This window comes from Hippoglossus hippoglossus, chromosome 10, assembly GCF_009819705.1.
Source record: "Hippoglossus hippoglossus isolate fHipHip1 chromosome 10, fHipHip1.pri, whole genome shotgun sequence".
In the NCBI taxonomy this organism is placed as follows: Eukaryota; Metazoa; Chordata; class Actinopteri; order Pleuronectiformes; family Pleuronectidae; genus Hippoglossus; species Hippoglossus hippoglossus.
Window position 1 is genome coordinate 7,710,885 of NC_047160.1, and position 21,810 is coordinate 7,732,694.

A 21,810-nucleotide genomic window follows, 5' to 3' on the forward strand; every position below is an offset into this window, starting at 1 on the left:
CAAACGTGTGTGTGGTGATGGAGGTTGTGGATGTGGCAGGAACATTGAATATGATCTGAACAGCTCCAGATTCCAGTTGTCTCACTTTAAACCAGGCAGGTCGCTCAGTGGTAATGATCATATTATACACACTTTAACATATACACTGGAGTATAAAGAAGGCGGCACTGTGCAGACCAGCCATGGCGTCCTCGTTATATATTAATATATGGGAAGGGGCGTGGTCGGTGGAAAAGGGGCTCAGCCAATGGCGCCGCGGCTGAGGCGGCGGGGCGTTCCTGTGGGTCCGGAGCAGGAGTTGAACAGCGCGAGGCAGCTCAGAGCTGTCGAGAGGCGGACAGAGAGAGGCCACAGGCAGCGGCCCTCTGCTGGAGGGGGCGCTTATCCGAACAAATACACACACATGTGTGAGCTGCTTGGCCGCACGATAGCTCATATGTGGACAACAGTTCTTTTAGAAAAGCATACCACCGCGGCTCTCCATTTAAAATGCCTATCTTACTTTTCTTGTTAGACACGTCCGCCTCTATGAATCAGCGCACTTATTTGGGTACGACATATCTGGACGTTGCTAAAGGCGCGGTTGAGGTCTTTATGAAGGTAAAGAACGATTTCACCCCGACTCTTTCAGCAAATGTGCACCTTCGGTGAGCTTCGGGTTCCTTGGGCAAGGTCGTTCGAAATTAATATATGTTGTTTTGGTTTTCTTTTTCTGACAGCTGCGTGCCCGAGACCCGGCTAGTAGAGGCGACAGGTACATGCTAGTTACATTCGATGATCCACCATACGGAGTGAAGGTAATTAGCAGCTGATAACCATTTTTTACATTTGACAAGACCAACGTGTTTTTCTGTCAGTGAGATTTTATTGTCCGTCTGGGATGGAGTCAGTGCTGGGCGGCTTCCCCGTGGCGAAAAACGGCTTTTTTTGTCTGCTCCAAAAACCCGCAGCCCCGGAGATGCACTGCCACATCCAGCGGACATTTTGCTTTTGTGTTGAGAAAAGTCTCGGGCGTTGAGATGGAGGCGGAGAGATTTATTATTGCCTGTGACGTCGCTCTTTTTTTCACCGTACCGCGTTCGGATTGGCCAAAGAGCCTGCCAGTCGTATTTTACCCCGCCCCTTGTCTCATCCACGCATTACCATTGGCCAATCTGGTCTGAAAGTTGATAAACCCCCTTCACCGTGACGTTTTTATTTTTTTTATTTTTTATCTTTATGCGAGTTCGGTAGAAGAAATTGATCTGTATTAATATGATCATTATTTATCATGAGCATTATGGCCTCAGCAAACCCACCCTAGTGGCCACGCACACCCATCCAGATCTGTGAAGGGGTCTCATGCCAGCAGAGCCACCTTCACCACTCATCTGATGACATGTTTTATGACCTGGCTTACATCTCCTCCTCTGAGCTCCTGCTGCCCAATAAAAACGCATTTGTAACGACTCGCAGCACTTGAACTCCCTGATCTGCATCAGTGACTGGTGTATTACAAATCTCTTGGCTAACACTGTCTACAAATAACACCCCAGCACTTCTGTCAACACAATATGCTCTGTTCCTTACTTTGTCCCAGCCAGTAATGCCTGGAGGCACACACAATAGTTTGTTTTATATTTGTTTGCATGCATCATGACCAAAATAGATAATGCCAAGGAAAGTAAATAATAATGCAATCTTGGAGTTGCTAGAGTGAGGGTTAGAATATCGATACAGAGGCATATGGTGCAAAATGTAGAGCAAGTAAAACGTAATTACCAGTTTATAAGCTCTTGGTTTTACAATACTTTTAAAAGTTCAGTTTTCATTACTTTGCTAACAATATTGCAGTAGAATATCACAGTAATTTATTACATTACTATATAATAGTAATGTAGTATTATTTTATACACTGTTCATTTATATGCCTTTGCAGTAGGAATGCACTCTTATTTTGTCGGACAAGCAACAAACATGAAATGGAAAGAGAATTAAACAATTAAATGTGCAGGTGAAGTCATTTGAGAATGAGAGCTGGTAAAATATGAATTTGTGCAAGTAAAATAATTTTTTTATTTTAAATCCATCACTATGATTTATGTAGTTAATTATACTTTTAAATGGTATATTATTAGTCTTTCTCACTTCTAGGGCTTCTTACATTTTTACACTGAATAAATAATTACGCTGAATATCTTAAACATTATCAGTCTTATGTAAATTATCCTATAATTAAAGGCTTTTTTCAAATATTGATCTAATATACGTCCGACGTTTGATTCATAAACTGAGCTATTTTCTAAGAGTAACCACTTCTCTTTACTCAAATAGAACTTCAAACATCATATGTCATTGTACTTTAACTGCAATGTATTTAGTGCATGGCCACACTTCATTCTACAGACCGTAACAGTTTATTTAAATATATCTACAACTGTGAAGAATGTAAATAATGTTTGGTATTTCATCTATTAACTAATGTACAGTCTTGCTCAGTGCTAATGCTTAAAGCTGCGCAAGCCTTAAAATAACGCAGGCTATATCTGGCTCTTTATTGACCTCCATATTAAAAAGGGAAAAAGGATCATTCTCAGCTCACAGCCTCAGCACTTGAAACATTACTACGTCACTTTGATTTACGATATTATAGTGCTGGGGTCACAACAAATTGCATTGTTGCTGTCATTCGTGATAACTCAAATGTTTCTACTTGAGTCATTGCAGTATACACAAATCCAGATTATAGAAAAATGCATTCAATTGTCATCTCAGCCAAATAATCCAAGATCTAATTCTCCTCCCTCACATAAAATCATCCAGGTGCTGCTGTTGCTTCTCCCTTGTTGTAGAGTCCATCATCAACTTCTCTTCTTAACTTTATCTTCAGTGTGTTCTGCTTTGTTGTCTTCTGCCTGCTTTGTGTACCAAGGATTATGATGAAAGGACAAGGTTATGCTGAATGGCGATACTCTGATTGCACAGTTACAGAGGAAATACATTGTTCATGTAGAGGGGGAGAGAGGAGGTTGGGCAGGAAGAAAATAGAAATATTCTGTAGTCTGAATTATTGAGTGCAAGCCAAGCCTTACATTTCTGATTGCCTACACAAGAGTCTGTTTGGTTGGTTTCTTTGCTTCTGCCAATGTGAATGTGTGCTTCCACTTTAATTGTTGCTTCAGCAACCCAGTGAGGTTGCTTGTATGAGTGCCCAGCATTTATCTAACGTCATTCATGCAATGCTCGGCCCTTTCCTGGAAATTCCACCCAAATCAATGTTCTTCAATGATATCCCATGATAATCCAAAAATCGACCCACTGTTCTGATTCAGAGCATACATGTTGATAAACTTCAATCCTTTTTCTCCACCCCTCTCTGTGTACGTCCTTAGATCCCTCTGTCCTCTCCCATTAAAGGAAGTGGTAAGCTTGCAGGTCATCCTTAGATTAAGCATGAAGCGGCAGCAATAAGGTTCTTGACCTCCCTGGAGAAAAGTCCAAGAGCAGTCACACGGCCACATCCTGCCCTGTGGGAGTGGATCTCCGTCACAGAGGACAAGGCAGCAGTAGGGAGTGTATTTTGGGATGCTTGTCATCTATGAAATTAGACTCTTTTTTTTCCTTTTTTTTTTGAAACGGCACCATTCAGCTCAAATGTGGGTCTGAATTTCCACAATATTATCTTCTACTTCCAGAGCGTCACATGACCTGATCTCATTTTATGGTCACTAATATGTAATGGTGCCCAGAATCGATGGGTTCTTAAAGTTTTAAACTTGACAAAGGTGACAGTCAAATGCCCAACATGAATGGGTTTGTGATGGTACCTGAAGAGAACTTGTTCTGTTTGTAATTACAAAGTCTGGGTATCTGGGTTTGGATCTATTTCGGTGTGTGGCTGTTCACTATACACTCTGACTTCAGGCCTACTCTGCTGCTGCGTTGTCAGGTTTCCTGCTGTGCAGTGAATTCAGCCCACTGTTGATGTTTGTATTTCAGGCAGGCTGGAAGGAGAACCATGCAACCTTCATGTGCGAGCTGAAGAACCTGCAGGCGTCTGGGCTGACCACACTAGGTCACGCTCTACGTACAGCCTTTGACCTGCTTAACCTCAACCGCCTCGTCTCAGGCATCGACAACTATGGACAGGTATTTGACACCAAAATCCTATAACGCACAAACATGTATTTGGCAGCAGATTCATGTGTTGCTACAAGTGAATAGTAGAACAATTCCTCATTCTTCAATGCTTTAATATTTATTTGAAAGTTTTCAGAGTAATTTCCATTTTTGCTTAGTTGCAGATCAATTATTACATAAAAACCTATTTAATTGTTTTTATTAAACTAGAATGACATTTAGTAGAATGCCTACCTCTGCCAAGCCCCAACAGTCCTCTTACATTTGAGTCAAGCTGCACCAAATTACACACACTCACAGAAATCAGTCTTCTTAATATGTCAGATGTTTTTTCAGCAAGTTCCAATTATTATTCCCTGGCAAATTGGTGAAAATGTCATATCTCGCAATGTTAAAGAAGTTTTGTGAAAATCTGTTCAGTAGTTTTTGCATAATCCTGCTGATAAACAAACAAACAAACATAATCTCCTTGACAGATGTAATAATTTCACTTATTGATAATGGTAGTAAACATAAAAATAGGCACATGAAATACTGTGTATATACTGATAAGGTGATATAATTCTGTGGGTTTATTTTAAATGGGAATGGGAGGTTTCCCTATTGTGCATTGCATTTAAATTGATTGTTAGAGGCACCGGTAAAAATGTCCGGACCCAATTATCAGGACAGTTTCTGGAGTTTATGACCTCACATTTTTTCTACATTATTCGTTTGTCAAACCAACTCTGTTTTTTTTTACATATGCTGAATTCACAACAGCATATGTGAATTCTTGGGAAGTTTTTAATGATTCTTTTACCTGGAGACTAAGACTACTGAATCTTATTGTAGTTTAATCCACTCCGTCTGTCCTCAGTCATCACTGTCATCCGCTCCTCACACTGTCTTTTCTCCAAAGCGCGACCTGAATGCAGATATGAATAAACTAGTTTGAATCAGGGGTGCATAAATCTACTATGTTTGTGTATTTGTATTGATCAAGTCTGACGGAGGCTTCTACCACTGTGAGCTGTAGAGCTCACAGTGGTAGAAGCCTCCGTCTGTAACGTGTAACACAAGGACGCTGTCTTAGATGCATCCTGACACAAAGCAAAGAAAAAGAGTTTCAACACAGTCCCTACAAGGGTTCTTATCAGGGGTGGGATGCTAATACCAAACCAATTACTGTGTTTAAGTCGACCTCTGTTTAAACCGTATACCTACAGTGTATTTTGCCATCACTGTGAGCATGAGAGACCAATTTTGAGGAGATGTGAATGTTTTTTAAGACACAGCTCACAAGAGTAAATTTGGTCTGGAAAATGAGGAAATGAAGTCAGGCTTGTTGGAATAAATGGGGTCACTGTTTGGCTGAACTGGGATTTAATTGCTAAATGTTATCATTTCCCTCTCAGGGACGAAACCCGTTCTTCCTAGAGCCATCTGTGATCATCACTATCACCGACGGGAACAAGCTTACGCACAGCTCTGGGGTGCCAGATGAGGTGAGATTAAGAACATACAAAATGTGGCCGCACCACTATGCACTGCACCCACTGATACTGTCAAATGCTTTGTAAAATGTTTATGTAATCATTTTCAGTTTTTTTATGACAAAGTGTAAAGTTTGTGTAACAGTGGAATTAGTGAAGAAGAAAGTTGTCACTTACTAATTTCCTCTCTTATGTGTCTTCCCTTAACCCGGCATGTCGTCTAGCTGCACCTGCCTCTGAACTCTCCTTTGGCTGGCAGTGAACTGACCAAAGAACCCTTTCGGTGGGACCAGCGTCTGTTTGCGTTGGTGCTGAGGCTGCCGGGAGCAGCAACACCAGACACGGAGCAGCTCGGTAGCGTCCCCACAGATGAGTCCGCAATCACCCAGATGTGTGAAGTTACTGGAGGTTCGGCATTTTCTTTATCTTTGGCATGTGGAGTCATTCATTGTGCGTGTCTATACTCTTTTTGGCAGCACTCAATAAATCATTCTACTATATGATATGATCATTGTGTGTTTTTTCCTCTCAGGGCGATCATACTGTGTACGGACACAGAGGATGTTGAACCAGTGTCTGGAATCTCTGGTCCAAAAGGTCCAAAGTGGAGTTGTTATTAATTTTGAGAAGACGGGGCCAGATCCCGTTGGGGAAGGTGAGTTTTCATACACTGCCTTCTCTTTTCTTCACAGCTTGGTATACACAACATTTTGAATGGCTCAAAAGCACAGTCAAAACATGAATCAAGTGGATTCTAAAAGAAGTGCAGGACATTTTACTAAGCACATCATTTCATCACAGATAGTTGGAGCAAAGACACTGAGCAGTAAAACAGGTGAAAGTAGAGGAGAATCTTTGTAATGTGGATCATCACATTGTACTTTTACACTGAAAGGAGAACTGAGTGCATTTTCTAGATCAGCCAAATACAGAGGAATATAAGCAACTTCTTTCATACTGAGGTAACTTGATTTGGGGCGTTCTCACACCTAAAAGTTCGAACCAGGATCGCTGACTTCAGACGCAGTACTCAACACAAGTTAAAATGCGCCAAATGAACATCCTTGTCATGCAAAAATTGTATTGTCGGTGCAAAGACTGCAAGCAATCCTTATGAGCCGCTTCTCTTTCTCCTGCTATTGTGCTGTCTCAACAGTCCTAAAAAGTGTTTTCACACTGCTAATGAACCAAACCGTGCTTCAGAACAAACCAATTAGGTGTGAAATCGTCCTTACTTATTTTCTTAGTTGTCGAAAGGATAGATTGAAATTTGTGTAGTTTAAATAATACTAAATCTCATAATTGGTGAATTTGTGGTACTTTGAAAAACTCTCAAATTCCCATTAATTGCTTGTAATTGTTTGCATTTGACTGAGAAATGTTTCTGTCTAATGTCATACAATCCCTTGTTTTACAGATATCTCTGTGGAGTCAAGTCGTCCTGTGTCGTCCTTCAGTTCTCAGCTGTGGCACAGTTGCCACAAACTCATATACGTGCGGCCGAACCCAAAGACAGGCGTGCCAGTTGGGCATTGGCCCATACCAGAGTCCTTCTGGCCGGACCAGAATTCTCCCACGCTTGTGAGTTGAGACACACTCAGAAATATTTCAGTGGCACCTTTGACCGAACACTGTTAATCACGTGCTATTCATATTAGGGCTGCACAATATTTAATACAATTTGTCATCGCGATATCAACAGGCAAACTGTAAAACATAACTTTTTTACGGTCCAAACATGTATGAAAAGCCCCAAATGATCACTCTTAGCGGACTTTCTGCATAGGCTACTCACTGTATGGGGTCGATTTTAGCAGCGAACCCAAAGCAGAAAGACTAAAACACTATATACTCAAGCATTTGTTTATTTATCGCGAGTCATATCGTCATCGCAACATTCAACGTTATCGGATGTTTTCCTAATATCATGCAGCCCCAATTCATATTGTCTGTGTCTCTCTAGATGTACACCTCCCAGCGTACGCACATTTACACACAAACCTGCTCTTTACTTTCACTCTTATCTTCCTGTCTTTCTCTCTTTTATTGGCAGTAGTGTTTTTCAGAGTCAGTAACTTTGACTCATAGCCAATATCATCCAGTCTCCAGCTTGCTCTGTGATTTCCATTGTCTTTAAATCTTCAGTGTTTTGTTGCTGTTGCAAAGATGTCACATGGCTCGAAATCACAGATAATAACAGTTTCTTCATCTGTCTCCATCTCCTGTTCTCAGCCTCCTCGCTCTGCTCACCCCATGGTGCGTTTCTCATGTGTGGACTGTGAGCCCATGGTGATTGACAAACTTCCCTTTGACAAGTATGAACTGGAGCCCTCTCCGCTCACCCAGTACATTCTGGAACGGAAATCTCCACACATGTGCTGGCAGGTACTGTACATATTCACACACCAATCAGCTCTGATGAGTTGCTTCTTTTCTCACTCCTGTTGACTATTCTGAAAACCAGTGAATTACCAAAGAACCAGTAACTAGAAACATTTACAATCTTGTTGTTCTCAGGTGTTTGTGAACAGCAGTGGGAAGCCGAATGACCTGGGACAGCCGTTTGGCTACCTTAAAGCCAGCACCACTCTTACCTGTGTCAACCTGTTCGTCATGCCTTACAACTTCCCAGTCCTTCTCCCACTTCTCGGTAAGATGTGTGACAGTTAACTGTGTCGTTAAAGTGGCCTCAAACATTCTGGGTCATCGAGTCAGAGCTGAAAATGAATTTAAAAAGGACTTTTTTCCTGGGGCACTTCTCTATCTGCGTACATCTTTAGTTTTAAACATGATCACAAATAACAAGGTTATAACAGAGCAAATTACACTGTTAATCTTTAATAAGATTTGACAACTCCATGTTAGCCCCCACCCAGACTGCTAGGAACCTGGGTGTGACACTCGACAGTCAACTCTCCCTTACTGCCAACATTACTGCAACAACACGTTCCTGTCGATTCATGCTGTACAACATCAGGAGAATACGTCCCCTTCTCACTCAGAAGGCGGCGCAGGTTCTGGTCCAGGCTCTGGTCATCTCACTCCTAGACTATTGTAACTCCCTCCTGGCTGGTCTACCTGCTAGTGCCATCCGACCTCTGCAGCTCATCCAGAATGCAGCAGCTCGACTGGTCTTTAACCTTCCTAAGTTCACTCACACTACTCCGCTCCTCCGCTCCCTTCACTGGTTACCAGCGGCTGCCCGCATCCGTTTCAAGACACTAGTCCTTGCGTTCCGTGCTGCGAATGGATCGGGTCCAGTCTACATCCAGGACATATTTAAACCTTACACCCCAGCCCGTTCACTCCGCATCTGCCAATCGGCTTGTTGCTCCCTCACTGCGAGCTAGCCACTCAACAAAATCACGACTGTTTGCTGTCCTGGCTCCAAATGGTGGAACGAGCTCCCCAATGACATCAGGACAGCAGAAAGTTTACACATCTTCCACCGCAGACCAAAAACACATCTCTTCCGACTATACCTTGGATACAATTTTTTTTTTAAAAAAGGACTTTAGTAGCACTTATATGGCACTTACATATAGCACTTTGTAGTTTGGCTTTCTTGAAGAAAATTGTACTTTCTTGATTCTTGTTGTTCTGGGTTTGTACCCTCATGGTTGAATGCACTTATTGTAAGTCGCTTTGGATAAAAGTGTCAGCTAAATGAAATGAAATGTAACATTGTACAACAAATAGATGATGTGGTTTTAAGATGGATAAAAAGGTAGTATGTGTTTTAATGCTTGTTTTAGACTCCCCACTTAAATATTGTGTGTACAGCAGCAGGAGGAGCTGCAGGTGGACAACTGACTGGTCGCTGATCCAGAACAGCAAAACCTTTCTTTTTCTCAGACATCCCTCTCTTCTTTTCTCTCCTTTCAGATGATTTGTTTAAAGTGCACAAACTAAAACCAAACCTCAAGTGGCGTCAGGCCTTAGAGATTTACCTGAAGACGATGCCTCCATACTACCTCATGGTAAGCTGATGCTATGTCACTTACTTTGATAATTATTTAATCCATTGATTTATTATGTTTTTGCACATAAACTAATATCCCAAAACTGTTTCCCCACAATTATCCAACAGCCCTTAAAAAAGGCCTTGAGGATGATGGGTGCACCTAATCTGATAGCAGATGCGATGGACTGCGGCCTGAGTTACAGTGTCATCTCTTATCTGAAGAAGCTCAGTCAGCAGGTAAAGACTCCTCACTCACAGCTTCCATTAACATCAGTGTGACAGATATAGTAGGAGGGGAGAAAAAAGCCCAAGCTTGGATCAATTGTCAAAGTGCCCTTCAACTGAAGATCATCTTCACTCTGGAAAGAAAATTCTCAGTTCAAATTGATTGACAGGTTGTAGTATAAAGTCTACCTCAATACCACAACCTAAGAAATGTGTTATTTATTATTCTGATGCCGTAAAGGTTTCATTCATTCAGTAACATTTATAAGTACAGAACAAAGTCAAATTATATATAGTGAATATATAAATAGAATTAAATCAATCTCTAGTATAGTGTTAATATGGCTGCAATTTAAATGTTTAAAAACCACAGATTGTGCCTTTAAATTTAGACTGAAACATAACTACATATGCTACATGTACATGTTTTTGCTCTGAATATAATTAGTGCAGTGATGGATGCTCAGAAAAACAAAATCTTCCACTTACATCAGTCTGTATCCCAGTAGTAATTCCAGATATCTTCCTCTTTCTGTATGTGGCTCACATGTCTTGAGAACCATTCAACTTATCAGCTTCACACTCATCGACGTTTGTGACATTGTCAATCACTGCAACAACAACTGATTCACGCCTACTGAGTCCAGCTTCACAGAACTTTGAATAAACAGGTGGACAGCTGTAGTGGTGAAGCTTCATGGTCCAGTGTAGTCCAGCACCTGGTCTTTATTAGCTGTGACTCAATTACTGCAGGTCACTTTTACAGTTTCAGAAATAAAGCTGCCACCAGCATAACCACAGGCCAAGCAAACAGCCCATTCCAAACAGGAATGTTTAGAACAGGTACAGCACGAGTTGTCATAATTAGAAAAATAGTATCCCATTTTTCTGATATGAGTAGAGGAGTTAAAGTCTATGATGTTTGTACTTCAAATATTGATTAAATTAGACTATGTATAAAGGAACAAACTCTCTTGAGGTTTTACATTAATATTTGGGACAAAAGACTCCATAATCCTTAAATGTGTCTGTGCTACGAACAGTACTGTTAACCAACATTTCATTTAAGTGTGATTTTATCATCTGGAAAGACAGTAAAATGTTGTTTTTTTTTATTGAACTAAAGGCAAAGATTGAGTCCGACCGTTTAATCGTGTCCGTGGGGAAGAAAGCTCCTCAAGAAACTGGCATCAAGGTGAAGAACCACTCCAGCTCTCTATCTCTAGCCCACCGGCGAGACTTCAAGCAGCTGCTGCAGGGAATCACTGGGGAGGGGCCTCTTCGACTCGTGGACATCAACTTCAAAGAGTTTGCTGGCTTCCAGATCGCTCTGCCCAACAAGGTAGATTTAGGAGAGCGAGGACATTTCTGAAGAGTGTGACACACTTTAAGTTACAGGAAAAACAGGGCAAGTGCACAGTTTGGTGGGTTTTCTCTGATTAGATTTACTAACGTGTTCACAGGATGTAAAACCTCAGGCTTATCGAAATGCCTTCGACATCCCCAGACGGAACCTTCTAGACCAGGTCACCCGAATGCGCTCCAATTTGCTGCGGACTTCACAGAAACTGATCCGAGGGCAAGACGAAGGTATGTGAGGTTGCTTCTTTGAATAGTCATATCTCTGGTATTTGCAACAGTAACATAAGAAAATTTAATACATACACATCACTGTCTGCAACAACATCTGTTTTTGATGATATTGATGACCCAAACCACCACATACCCAAAACACCAACACAAAAGTTCTATAGGAAATCCTGTGTAATTCGTTTAGTATTTTATTCATGCTAATAAAACTCCTTGTGGTTGTTAGACTATCTGCACAGTATCCCAGTGGCTCAGATGGGAAACTATCAGGAGTACCTAAAAATGATGCCGTCTCCTCTGAGAGAGATTGACCCCGACCAACCGAAACGTCTGCACACATTTGGGAATCCTTTCAAACAGGATAAGAAGGTAAAGATATGTCGACATTAGCTGCTTTCAGACATGCACTGAACTCCGCAGTTCCTCCGTATTTTCTCCGGAGGAGGTGCATGAGTGAACGCAAATGTCCGAGTGAGACACTTTCTCTGCTGACCTCCTAGTATAATGTCTGTAGAAATTCTTCTTAAAGGGATGGTTCACCAAAAAATTTAAAATTCACTCATTATCCACTCACCACTATGCCGGTGGAGGGGTAGGTGAAGTGTTTGAGTCCACAAAACACAGAGTCTCAGGGGTAAACATTGTTGCAGCCAAATACAATTAAATTAAATGGGATCCCTTCTGCAGACGTAAAAAAAACTACAGAAAAAAAACATAACATGCCTCCATACTGCTCCTGTGTCCGCAAGCCCTGACATTCAAATTAGACAACGTATGCCAACATGCACCCTGCCCACGAGCAGTATGGAGGCATGTTATGTTTTTTTCTGTTATTACGTCTGAAGATGTCACTTTAGCTGCAACACTGTTTAGGCCTGAGACTCCTAAAGTGTTTTGTGGACTCAGACACTTCACCCACACCTCCATTGGCCTAGTGGTGAGTAGATAATGAGTGAATTAAAATTTTTCTGCGAACTATCCCTTTAATGTTGTTTTTTTTCATTCAATATTTAGTATCGTTCATCTTTAATTGTTCTGTTCTCTGAAACCTGTATCTCAGGGCATGATGATCGATGAGGCAGATGAGTTTGTCGCAGGCCCTCAAAATAAGAAAAGAGGAAATTCCAATGATTCCAACTCGAGTGCTACTGTGAAGAGAAGGCGAAGTATGTCCCCATTGCTGCGGCGGCCGCAGACTCCACCAGCAAACACCAACCATGTGGTGGTGGGAAAGACTCCGGTGGTGGTTCAAGGGCAGCAGAATCTCATCAAACCCATCCCACAGCACAAAGGTAAGACTATTTATACAAAAATTGGAAGTGATTGTACATTACTGCTTGAAAGTCACTGAGAGAGTACCAATTCTTTGTCACCCCTGCAGGAGTGGATGGCAACAACTTGGTGGTCCCCGAGAGTAATGGCGATGGAGGCCTTGGGCCGGAGTCGGGGGAGATCTGGCCCACTGAGTTGGACCCTGTAGTAGAAAACTCACCTTCACTGACCCTTGAGGAGAAGTCCAGGGTGGTAGCAGCTGATCAGGAAGAGGACATCGACTTGGCGGAGGAGAGAATAGTGGAGGAGAGACTAGTGGAGGAGAAACTAGTGGAGGAGAAACTAGTGGAGGAGAGACTAGTGGAGGATTGTCTAGATGAGCAGCCGCTGGAGGATAAACACAACTGTGAACAACTGAGTCCGCAGAGCGAGCTCGACGACTCTGACGATGACCCGGCAATGCTGGAGACCATTTTCATAGCACCACTAGACGGAAGCCAAGCAGAGCTGCGGACGCGGGTTATAAAGGAAGTCCGCAAACCTGGACGAAGTGAGTAAGAGCAGTAGAGCCAGTAGTGTAGTGCAGGGTATACGCAGGTATGCAGTGTATACCCACTTATTTTTCCGTCAGCAAAGCGTATACCCAGTTCTAAATCACCTGTTGTGCGCATCATTCATTTGCCAATGTTTTCCTAGGACAGCAAAAGCCTTGCCCGCCTTACTCTGCCTCTGATTGGTAAGTTAGGATAAGAATATCAGAGTAAGCCAATCAGAGGCCAAGTAGGGCGGGTCATATCTGTGTTTGTCTTCCTGGTAAAAAATATCACCCTCACCACCTCCTGATAAACCCAACTCATTCGAAAAAGCAACAGAATTAGTCCTCGAAGGAAATTAAAACATGAAGCAAACTACCCAAACAAGTAGTGATGGTAGTTCAGCGGTACGCTGGTGTGCAATATGTTCCCACTTCCCCTACATTACTGTAATTAAGTTACAATTTGCCCATTTCTAGGTTAGCTAAATAGGCAAAAGTAGTCTTACATGTCACTGTTTATAACACTGTTTAAATTCTTTGCTGGATGGGCTGAGTATACCCACTTCTCCAGAAGTGTTTTGAGTCAAATATAGAAATAGATTAGTTTGTCTAATAATATATAAATACTAAATTTACTGAATTTTAAGACAGTTGGAGACAGTGAGTTAAAGTTAAAAATGAAGCAAAAAAACAGACGAAAATATATTCATATTATTAGTAATTTTCTTCAGGGCTCTGTCGACCTGTTTTTGTTCTAGTTTTTACAGGTCCAGCATAATGTAAATTTATTTGGTGTCTGATGGTGTTGACACAAAATAAGTGATGGCAAGGCAAAAAGAAAAAAAGTTGGGCGGTTGTATCAAAGCATATCTCAGTAGCTTTGTACATGGTAGATACATACATGTAGTTTAATTTGACTGAGCTTAAGGTTTTATTTTATTTTCAAAGGTGTCGTTATACAATTTGGTTGCATTTGTGATTTCCTTTGTTTATAGCTATTTATAATGAAGTTAATCCTTAAACTGTTAAATATCAAGCCTCAAATACATGTCTTTGTCATGAGGGTTAGATGAATACATGTTAGGAATAATTGCCCCACATTTTTCTTTATTTAATATATATATAGAAATACATAGATGCCATGTTGGGAACTTTTGAACAGTTTCTTCATCCTTGTCTTTCTCTGTACTTTTTCTCAGACTACGATGCAATAGAGTCACTCCTGCAGCAGGTGAAAGGGCCTTTTAATGTTCAGAGGTACTTCATCCAACACGCCATCAAAGAGGCCATCAGGTAAGAGTGACTCGGTTTATTAATCATAGGATTAAGTGGAAGAGTTTTTGCTCTGTTTAAAGCATGGCAGCAGTCCCGTCTCTGACACACAACACAAATGTTCAACAACGTGTCATTAAGACCTGTGTTTAAATATTTTCCTTGCATTTCAAAGCAACCTAACCTTAAAGAATCTTCCCTGGCTTATTTCTAGAGGGTTTCTAACTTCCTTGACTTAAATTTGCAGTATAATTACAGTTGATAGTAATTTGCAGTATAATTACTGTTTCCATGTGTATTTCAGTGCTTCTACTCACTTTGTTCACCAGGTTCAAGAAGCGGGTTCTGATCCAGCAGCTGGAGTTGATCCTTGCTGAGTTGGAGGAGAAACATGCAGCGTCTTTGCTGCTTTCCAACGACAATGGCAGATAGTGATGAAGCCATCTCTGGTTTTGTTACTGAAGTATGTTTTGTTCACGGTTGAATATCACCACCATCGAAGAGACGTCCTCATTGACTTGCCTCAAAAAGACTGAGAAGCTGGAGGCATAAAAAGGACAAATGCACTGAGAGCCGATGCTCCTACTGTCCCTGTGCTGTTACATCACATCCTGTTAGAGGCGGAAGGTCAGGGTTTAGCTGGAGAAGGGGCCTCCAGCACAGATCCACTGAGGATGACTAAAGAGACTTTAAATATAATCCTCTTTATATTGACAGATGCCTTAAACATCCGTACGGCTTTTGTCTGTATCAGCACATTGTTCAGACACACACACACACACACACACACACACACACACACACGCACACACACACACACTCTGTTAGACAGACACAGTAAGCCCACAGATCCTTCATTGGCAGAACGTGGACAGGATGGATTATTCCTGTTATTGTTATTTTCTTTTTAAAAACACCTTTCTTCAGCTGGTCTGAAAAGTGTTTGTAAGACTGCGACCAGTTTTTCTAGAGTAATTACTACCATGTAGCTGTATGAATGACAGGAGGAATCTGATCCAATTGGGTTCCCCTCATGTTTTTAGTGTTAATATCTGATGTTGATACTGGTACTGAACATCTTCACTGGGAGAATAATCATTTGATGATCTTGACATGCATTAACACGAAGGGTGGGCAATATGGATCAAAGGATGATGATGTGATTTTATGTTGCATTAGCAATATATACTGAAGTATATCATCACTTTACTGAAACTTCAATTGATACACTCAAAAATTCCCATCATGGCCTTGAAATGGCTAAAATGTAACACTAATATGGCCCTGCCCCCGCTCCCTGTCTCCCCACCCTCACAGCGCCACCTGCAGTTAAGGAGCCTTTTCCAGATACATAGCCCCACCCACAAGTTGACAGGATTGGTGTCATTAGGTTTGTTACTTTACAATCCCCTGGTTTCTTCCAATTGGCATTTGTTTACTGCAGTGTTGAGGAAATACTCCGAAATTCTTCTTCTTACATAAAAGGCACAAGAAGGACCTTTTAACATGTTTAAAAACATGAATTTCAGTGGAGGGGGACTTCAACGATAAAATACCCCGAATGAAATGTGTATTTTTGGTCAATCTAGTCAGTGACCTTTATTGAACCAGGCAAGTCATTAAAAACAAATTCTTATTTACGATGGCAGCCTGGCAAAGGGCAAAACACTAAAAGAACAGAAGCGCACACCTTCAAAAACGTTTCGGCGCACTCATCACTAATACACAACAAAACAGCATAACGTGACAACAAGCATTACTTGAATTACATACTACAACAGAACAAGAGTAGCATGCACAAGCTGCAAGACAAACAGGCAAAGCACAAACAGCAGCAGCCATAGAACAACAATACGAAAGTATACCTTGGACACAGCAACAGACAGACAGACAGACGAGGAGGGTTTGTTGATCCTAGTGAGTCAAAAAGCAGCTGTCAATAAAAATGTCTTTAATAGAGTCCTAAAAAAGTAAGTGTTCAAATTGTCCAGGTTTTGTGTTTTGGGATGCAGCAGCCGGAAGTGATGACAAACCAAACCGTATTTGTTCTGGAAACTTTCAACAGAATAAGATGATACAAAAATACACATTCCATACCAAAGTATGTAGCAGGTGATATTTTTTATCTTATTTGCAGAATCTTGTGCTTACTTAGTTACTAACTTATTTGCAAAAGATAATTTACTACAAATTCATATGGATCTGTATCGACTTCATATGGTCGATATAGTGGTTTCACCGTGGTGGTTAGAAATCAGCTAATCCAATTTTATTTTCACCTTGGAATGTACGGAGACACGCGATTTCTCATCAGCAGACATAATTTGCTGCACATACATTAACTTGTTCCCATGAGATATTTTTCATTTGTTATTATAATGTGCACACAAGAAACACAAGATAAAAAATATCACCTGTCTGGACTTTGGGGCCTCCATACTAAAGAGATAGTTACATCTATAAATGATAAAGCTAAATGTTGAATGGTAGACACATTTCTCTCCTCTCAGAGGCCATATTGCCCACTCTTTTGTCAATAAGGTGAAACCTCAAACATTTCTCTCTTAAGGTCATTTAGTCTCTAAATGTCCAAACTGGGTCCAATATGTTACTAAAAGTCAGTTGTACTGACTCGCTCCTGAAAACAAACGTCATACAATAGTCTAGAATCTAGAAGTATCAGTTGTTGTTTTTTTACACATTAGTGAGTTGTACTGAGAACGGACCAAACACAAGACTGATTTACTGACTGAGCATTGGTGTTGTCCTACCTGCCATTACAGCAACACAACATTGGTTCAGTGAATGCAGCTGTTGGTATCCATTTAGAGGTGGTACCCTCACCACACAGACACACAGACGCACACATACACACATACACACACATCCTCCTCAGCACAACAAACACTCCATTGATTCCCAGAATTACAACTTTATTCAGAGGAATCTGTGCATGTGTGCTCAGTGGACGATCATCTGTTGTTGAACAGCTGGTTAGCCGCCCTCTGCTGCTTTTCACACAAACCACAGTCAGCACTCCTCCTTGGTTCTCCTCATTTTTACCACAGTTGTACAGTACTTTTTAATGTTCATAAGGAATATAGATTATTTTTGTGAATTTGTTTATTTCAGAGTATATGAACTATTTTGAAAAGAAATGTTTAAAAGCCAATTTTGTAAACTGTTAAATGCATATACAAAAGTGTAAAGTTTTATGAACATGCTCCATTTTTTTAAGAAAACCAAAAAATAAACCACAAGTAGAATGGTTTTTACTGTCAGTGTGTGCATTTGTGTGTATTTCTAAAAACAGATCCACAGGTTTTATTCTCTCCGTCTCTGAGGTTATATTTTCTTTGCTGTTCGTCTGTCTGTTAGGAAGATTTTGCAAACACTACTAAATCGATTTCATGGAAACTTGTTATAAGGTGTGGTATTGGCCTAAGATGGTTCCATTAACTGTTGGAGCCGATTCAATTTAAAGGGCAGATCCAGGATATCGTTTTCACTTTCTTTAACGTTGCAAGATGAGGGGTGTTTTTCAACATTTATCATTTATGTGAATTTCTCAAGAAATAATGCAGACATCTTTATGAAAAAATCTGACAGGTGTAGCGTGCTACTATCTCTAAACAGCTGCTGCAGATCTAGAGACTGAATTGAGTGTATCCACAATATGGTGGCCCAGTGGCCAATCAGCCTTAGGGGAAGTATCTGCTCTTCGAGTGCCCTTTTAGTTTACAGATGTGATCCCTGAATCCGACCCACATCCTCAGGGCGTTGAAAAATTATGAACACGACTCAGCCTCTTATCAGCTGCAGTGCGAGTGTGTAGGTTTATTTTTGACACCTGTAGGGGTTCGTTATATGTGATGACTGGCATTATTAAGTTTAACCAAAGTGTTTTTTTCCCCACATTTTATCAGCATCCTTTTAAGGCCTGAAGTGAAAACAAATTCACATGAGAAAACAAACAAGTTTTCCTGCGTTCCTGTCTTGTTTAATAATCCCTTGACCCAATGATCTACTGGAAGCACACAACCAATTTCCTCAAAGTTCAATAAAACCATCTGAAATTAATTAACATTAATATTAACTGGAACTAACCACAAGTACGTTCAATCAGAGAAGCCACATTCAGCTGGAAATAGAGATTTTAGTTTGAGGTTTCCTTTGTAACTTTCAGACTCTGCTGACACCTACAGGCCAACATGAACAACTGCACATCTTTGAATGAGGTCGAATTTTTAACTGATGCAGCAAACCAGCTGCAAGGTCACCCTTATAGTCCTCCTCTGCACGCAGTCATTTCATAGCATTACGATCTCATGAGAGATTTACTTACTTTGGAGAAAAGCAACTTCACAGCCTCTGAATATGAGGAGAGGCAAAACTACAAAATAGATTCTGACACCCCAGGTAAAATCAGTACGCCTTTTTATTAAATTAAAAACAATCTGTTGAATCTTAACAAAATGTAAAATGAAGGGAAAATAAAGTTCACCCAAATGAATGTACCATGACTTTCTTTCTACTTTGCCTTATTGTTCACAGTATCATTAGAACAGTCATCTGATGTTGTCTCAGCTTACGCTGATTTCCTGTGGCATTAATCAAACCTCTTTATTGCATACAGGATGTACAGATGAGCCTTTACACTTCAAGGAAATCGTCAAGGAAATAAAGAGTTCTCAGTTCATACAACACATTTCAGTTAACAAAAAAAGAAAAATCTGCCCAGCTCAAGACTTATGTGTGGTTGAAAATAAACAGGAACCCGACAAGTGCTTTTATGCCCCTCACACAAAGGATATACAAAGTACAGCAATATCCCACTTCAGTTCAGAAGGGACAGGAGGGGGGAAATGTCTCGGTATCTTAAGACTCCAAAGCATTTACATACTGTATATACAAACAAAATCTGCTTGAAGAACTGAAGGGTTGGCACAGTCAGTGTTGAATATGGAAGTGACCACTTCTATGGACTGATGACAGTTTGGACAGCATATTAGTTATTATATAAAAGTAGAGGGAAGATGAACTCTCACTTTGCCCTCCCTCTGTCTAACGAAAAACAAATCTTATCTGACGTAGATGATGTTACAGGCAGGAAAAAGGCCAGTCTCAGTGCAAATGCTCCAGCTTGCGTAGTCGTATGGGATTGGGAGGACCTTGCTGGTTGCACGCAGAGGAGGGCTCCTCTTCCGGCGAGCGGAAAAGCACCCGGCCCCGGTGATTGAAAAGGTAAAAGGATGGATGGTTCCTCAGTGTATCAAAAGTTCTGGAGGAAGAAACAGATGTTAGTTATGAAAGAGCTGGTGCTGCACAGATGTTGATGAACAGGGAGTTATGCACATGTTGGACACCGACTTCAGCAGTGTATTATAATGCATGGGTTACATGTAAACAAATACATGTCTAATTTGCATCTTTATGATTTCACATGGAACCCATTTAAAAAACTGTAAACACACAGTTAATGGGTTTGACAGATAGAAAATGGTTCAGGCCTGGGATTTTAAACCCATTTAGGATTTACCATAACAGAGTTCCTGCAGGTTTTAACAAGATGAATCTAAGACTATTTAAGACCATAATGAATGAAATTTAAGACCTAGGTCAAGTATGACAGATTGAAGCTTTATTGAAGTACCAGAATTTCTTATTGAAGATTTTCTTACAGCGAGCTCATATCTGTATCATAGAGAAAGACCGACAACACACTGAAACGTCACAACCTATGCATTATGCAAAAACTTCTCTTGTAAGGCTATCAATGCCTAAAATTTGGATTATTTAAACGTATACTTTTTAAGACCCTGTAGAAACCCTGCATAAAGAAAAACTGTTTTAAAAAAAGAAAAGTATTCCTCTTTTTGAGCCATTAACTGGGATGTTTCTTCAATGAAAACAACACATACACTGCCTACTGAAAATGTATTTGATTCAACTTCTAAAAATATAATCATAAGCTGTATTTCCTTTGTCATATAAAAGGCAGCTAATTGAGTTTCTGTACTTCAGGTGCCAAAGAGTCCAAGGGCAACATCTTGCATTTGCATCTATGTGTGTTACTGATGTGTGATAGAGACTGTGCTGCACATAGATGCACTGTGTGTGTGTGTGTGTGTGTGAATGGCAAAACTGCACTGTAAACCCGTCTGCGTGGCCATACAGGCTAGAAAAGACCTATATAAATACAGAGCATTTACCATTCACTGATGAGACATCTGTTGTGTCCTCAGAAACTGTCAACGCTATTTCTCCTGTTTTTTCATAGACTTAGTGATTAATCAATGAAGCGAAACAATAATTATCTGATCAAACAATAACAAAAACACAATGTTTAACACTAATGAGCTACACAGGACCTTCACTACACAGACCACAGTGTAACACAGCCGCTGCTGAGGGACTTGTGTGTGTGTCTCTGTGGGACCTGATTCAAAGTAACGTTGCTATAAAAGCTGTGCAGGTGGGGACGTGCACGTGTCCTCTGTGGCACAGGACAACAACACCTACAGAACACCGGGGGGAGTGAGCTGCCACAGGGCAACAGGACCTACTTGTTTTTCAGCTCTGAGGAGGCATCCATTTCTTTGAACTCTCCAGCGATGTGGACAATACCATAACAGGTCATCACAAACGATAACAGGGTCTGTAATACAATCTGCGACAGGACAGAGGGACATTAGTGAACAGAGGGGACACCTGTAGGGTGGGCTGTAAACTGGAGGTAGAAATGTCCTATTGGGAGGATGAAAGTCACTCACATCAATTGGTAGTGTCTCGTTTTCCTTCTCTGTGAGTCGCATGTATGACCGATCTGTTGACAGAAAAAAGATGGATTGATTTGAAACAAGTCATCTTTAAAACGGAGGATTACACAATTCACACAACCCGTAACGTAGCACTGACTGTGGTGGTGTATTATGAACAACAGATAATAAATGTATCTTTGTCTGATTCTGGGCTGAGCTGTGCAGCGTTAGCATCCAGTTAGCCAGCTAGCCGAGAGGCCCGTCCTGATGTTCTATCACCAAGCCGGGGAACAACCGAGCCCGCCGGCCTGGAGCTAACACACACCCGCAGACCTGCCGTCCACCCCCCGCCCTGATACTCACGCTGTGCCGCTGAGAAGGCTGCGTGGGCTAAGGCAAAAAGTCCGACACCGACGACACCTTTCCAAAACGACGAGGCCATCTTGAACCAGGGCGACGAGGAGCTGAGCGCACTGTCGTAAAACAGTGTCGTAAAGAGCCGCAACCGTGACGCTGTCAAAATAAATTCACAAACTGAAAAAAAGACGACGACAACACGTGTAGATCAAATCCAACATCCAAACCACTTTTAATGTT

General features: G+C 41.1%; 2 protein-coding genes across 2 annotated transcripts; one reads left to right on the plus strand and one right to left on the minus strand.

Annotated features, from left to right (window-relative positions):
- The first annotated feature begins 166 nt into the window (after nucleotides 1–166).
- Nucleotides 167–17,723, plus strand: ints6l (integrator complex subunit 6 like). Its single transcript, XM_034598023.1, has 18 exons — nucleotides 167–600; nucleotides 720–797; nucleotides 3,979–4,128; nucleotides 5,517–5,606; nucleotides 5,819–6,002; nucleotides 6,127–6,249; nucleotides 7,012–7,175; nucleotides 7,827–7,979; nucleotides 8,112–8,244; nucleotides 9,480–9,574; nucleotides 9,685–9,795; nucleotides 10,910–11,125; nucleotides 11,247–11,373; nucleotides 11,600–11,742; nucleotides 12,434–12,665; nucleotides 12,755–13,195; nucleotides 14,380–14,473; nucleotides 14,782–17,723. Exons 1-18 carry the CDS (start codon nucleotides 490–492, stop codon nucleotides 14,882–14,884), a joined length of 2,748 nt encoding a protein of 915 aa, XP_034453914.1. The 5' UTR covers nucleotides 167–489; the 3' UTR covers nucleotides 14,885–17,723.
- Nucleotides 17,724–18,872: 1,149 nt separating this feature from the next.
- mmgt1 (membrane magnesium transporter 1) lies at nucleotides 18,873–21,715 on the minus strand. The gene is made up of 4 exons (XM_034598024.1): nucleotides 21,577–21,715; nucleotides 21,226–21,278; nucleotides 21,019–21,122; nucleotides 18,873–19,733 (listed from the first exon to the last, which is right to left on the minus strand). Exons 1-4 carry the CDS (start codon nucleotides 21,653–21,655, stop codon nucleotides 19,577–19,579), a joined length of 393 nt encoding a protein of 130 aa, XP_034453915.1. The 5' UTR covers nucleotides 21,656–21,715; the 3' UTR covers nucleotides 18,873–19,576.
- Nucleotides 21,716–21,810: the final 95 nt, after the last annotated feature.

Bases quoted from the DNA above. Each gene is read 5' to 3' on its own strand.
- ints6l (XM_034598023.1), top strand. From the start codon at position 490: ATGCCTATCTTACTTTTCTTGTTAGACACGTCCGCCTCTATGAATCAG. The intron at 601-719 runs GTAAAGAACGAT...TTTTTCTGACAG, and splicing joins CGGTTGAGGTCTTTATGAAG to CTGCGTGCCCGAGACCCGGC. The intron at 11,374-11,599 runs GTATGTGAGGTT...TGTGGTTGTTAG, and splicing joins GATCCGAGGGCAAGACGAAG to ACTATCTGCACAGTATCCCA.
- mmgt1 (XM_034598024.1), bottom strand. From the start codon at position 21,655: ATGGCCTCGTCGTTTTGGAAAGGTGTCGTCGGTGTCGGACTTTTTGCC. The intron at 21,123-21,225 runs GTGAGTGACTTT...GTCCTGTCGCAG, and splicing joins ACGAGACACTACCAATTGAT to ATTGTATTACAGACCCTGTT. The intron at 19,734-21,018 runs GTAGGTCCTGTT...TTCTTCCTCCAG, and splicing joins TCCTCAGAGCTGAAAAACAA to AACTTTTGATACACTGAGGA.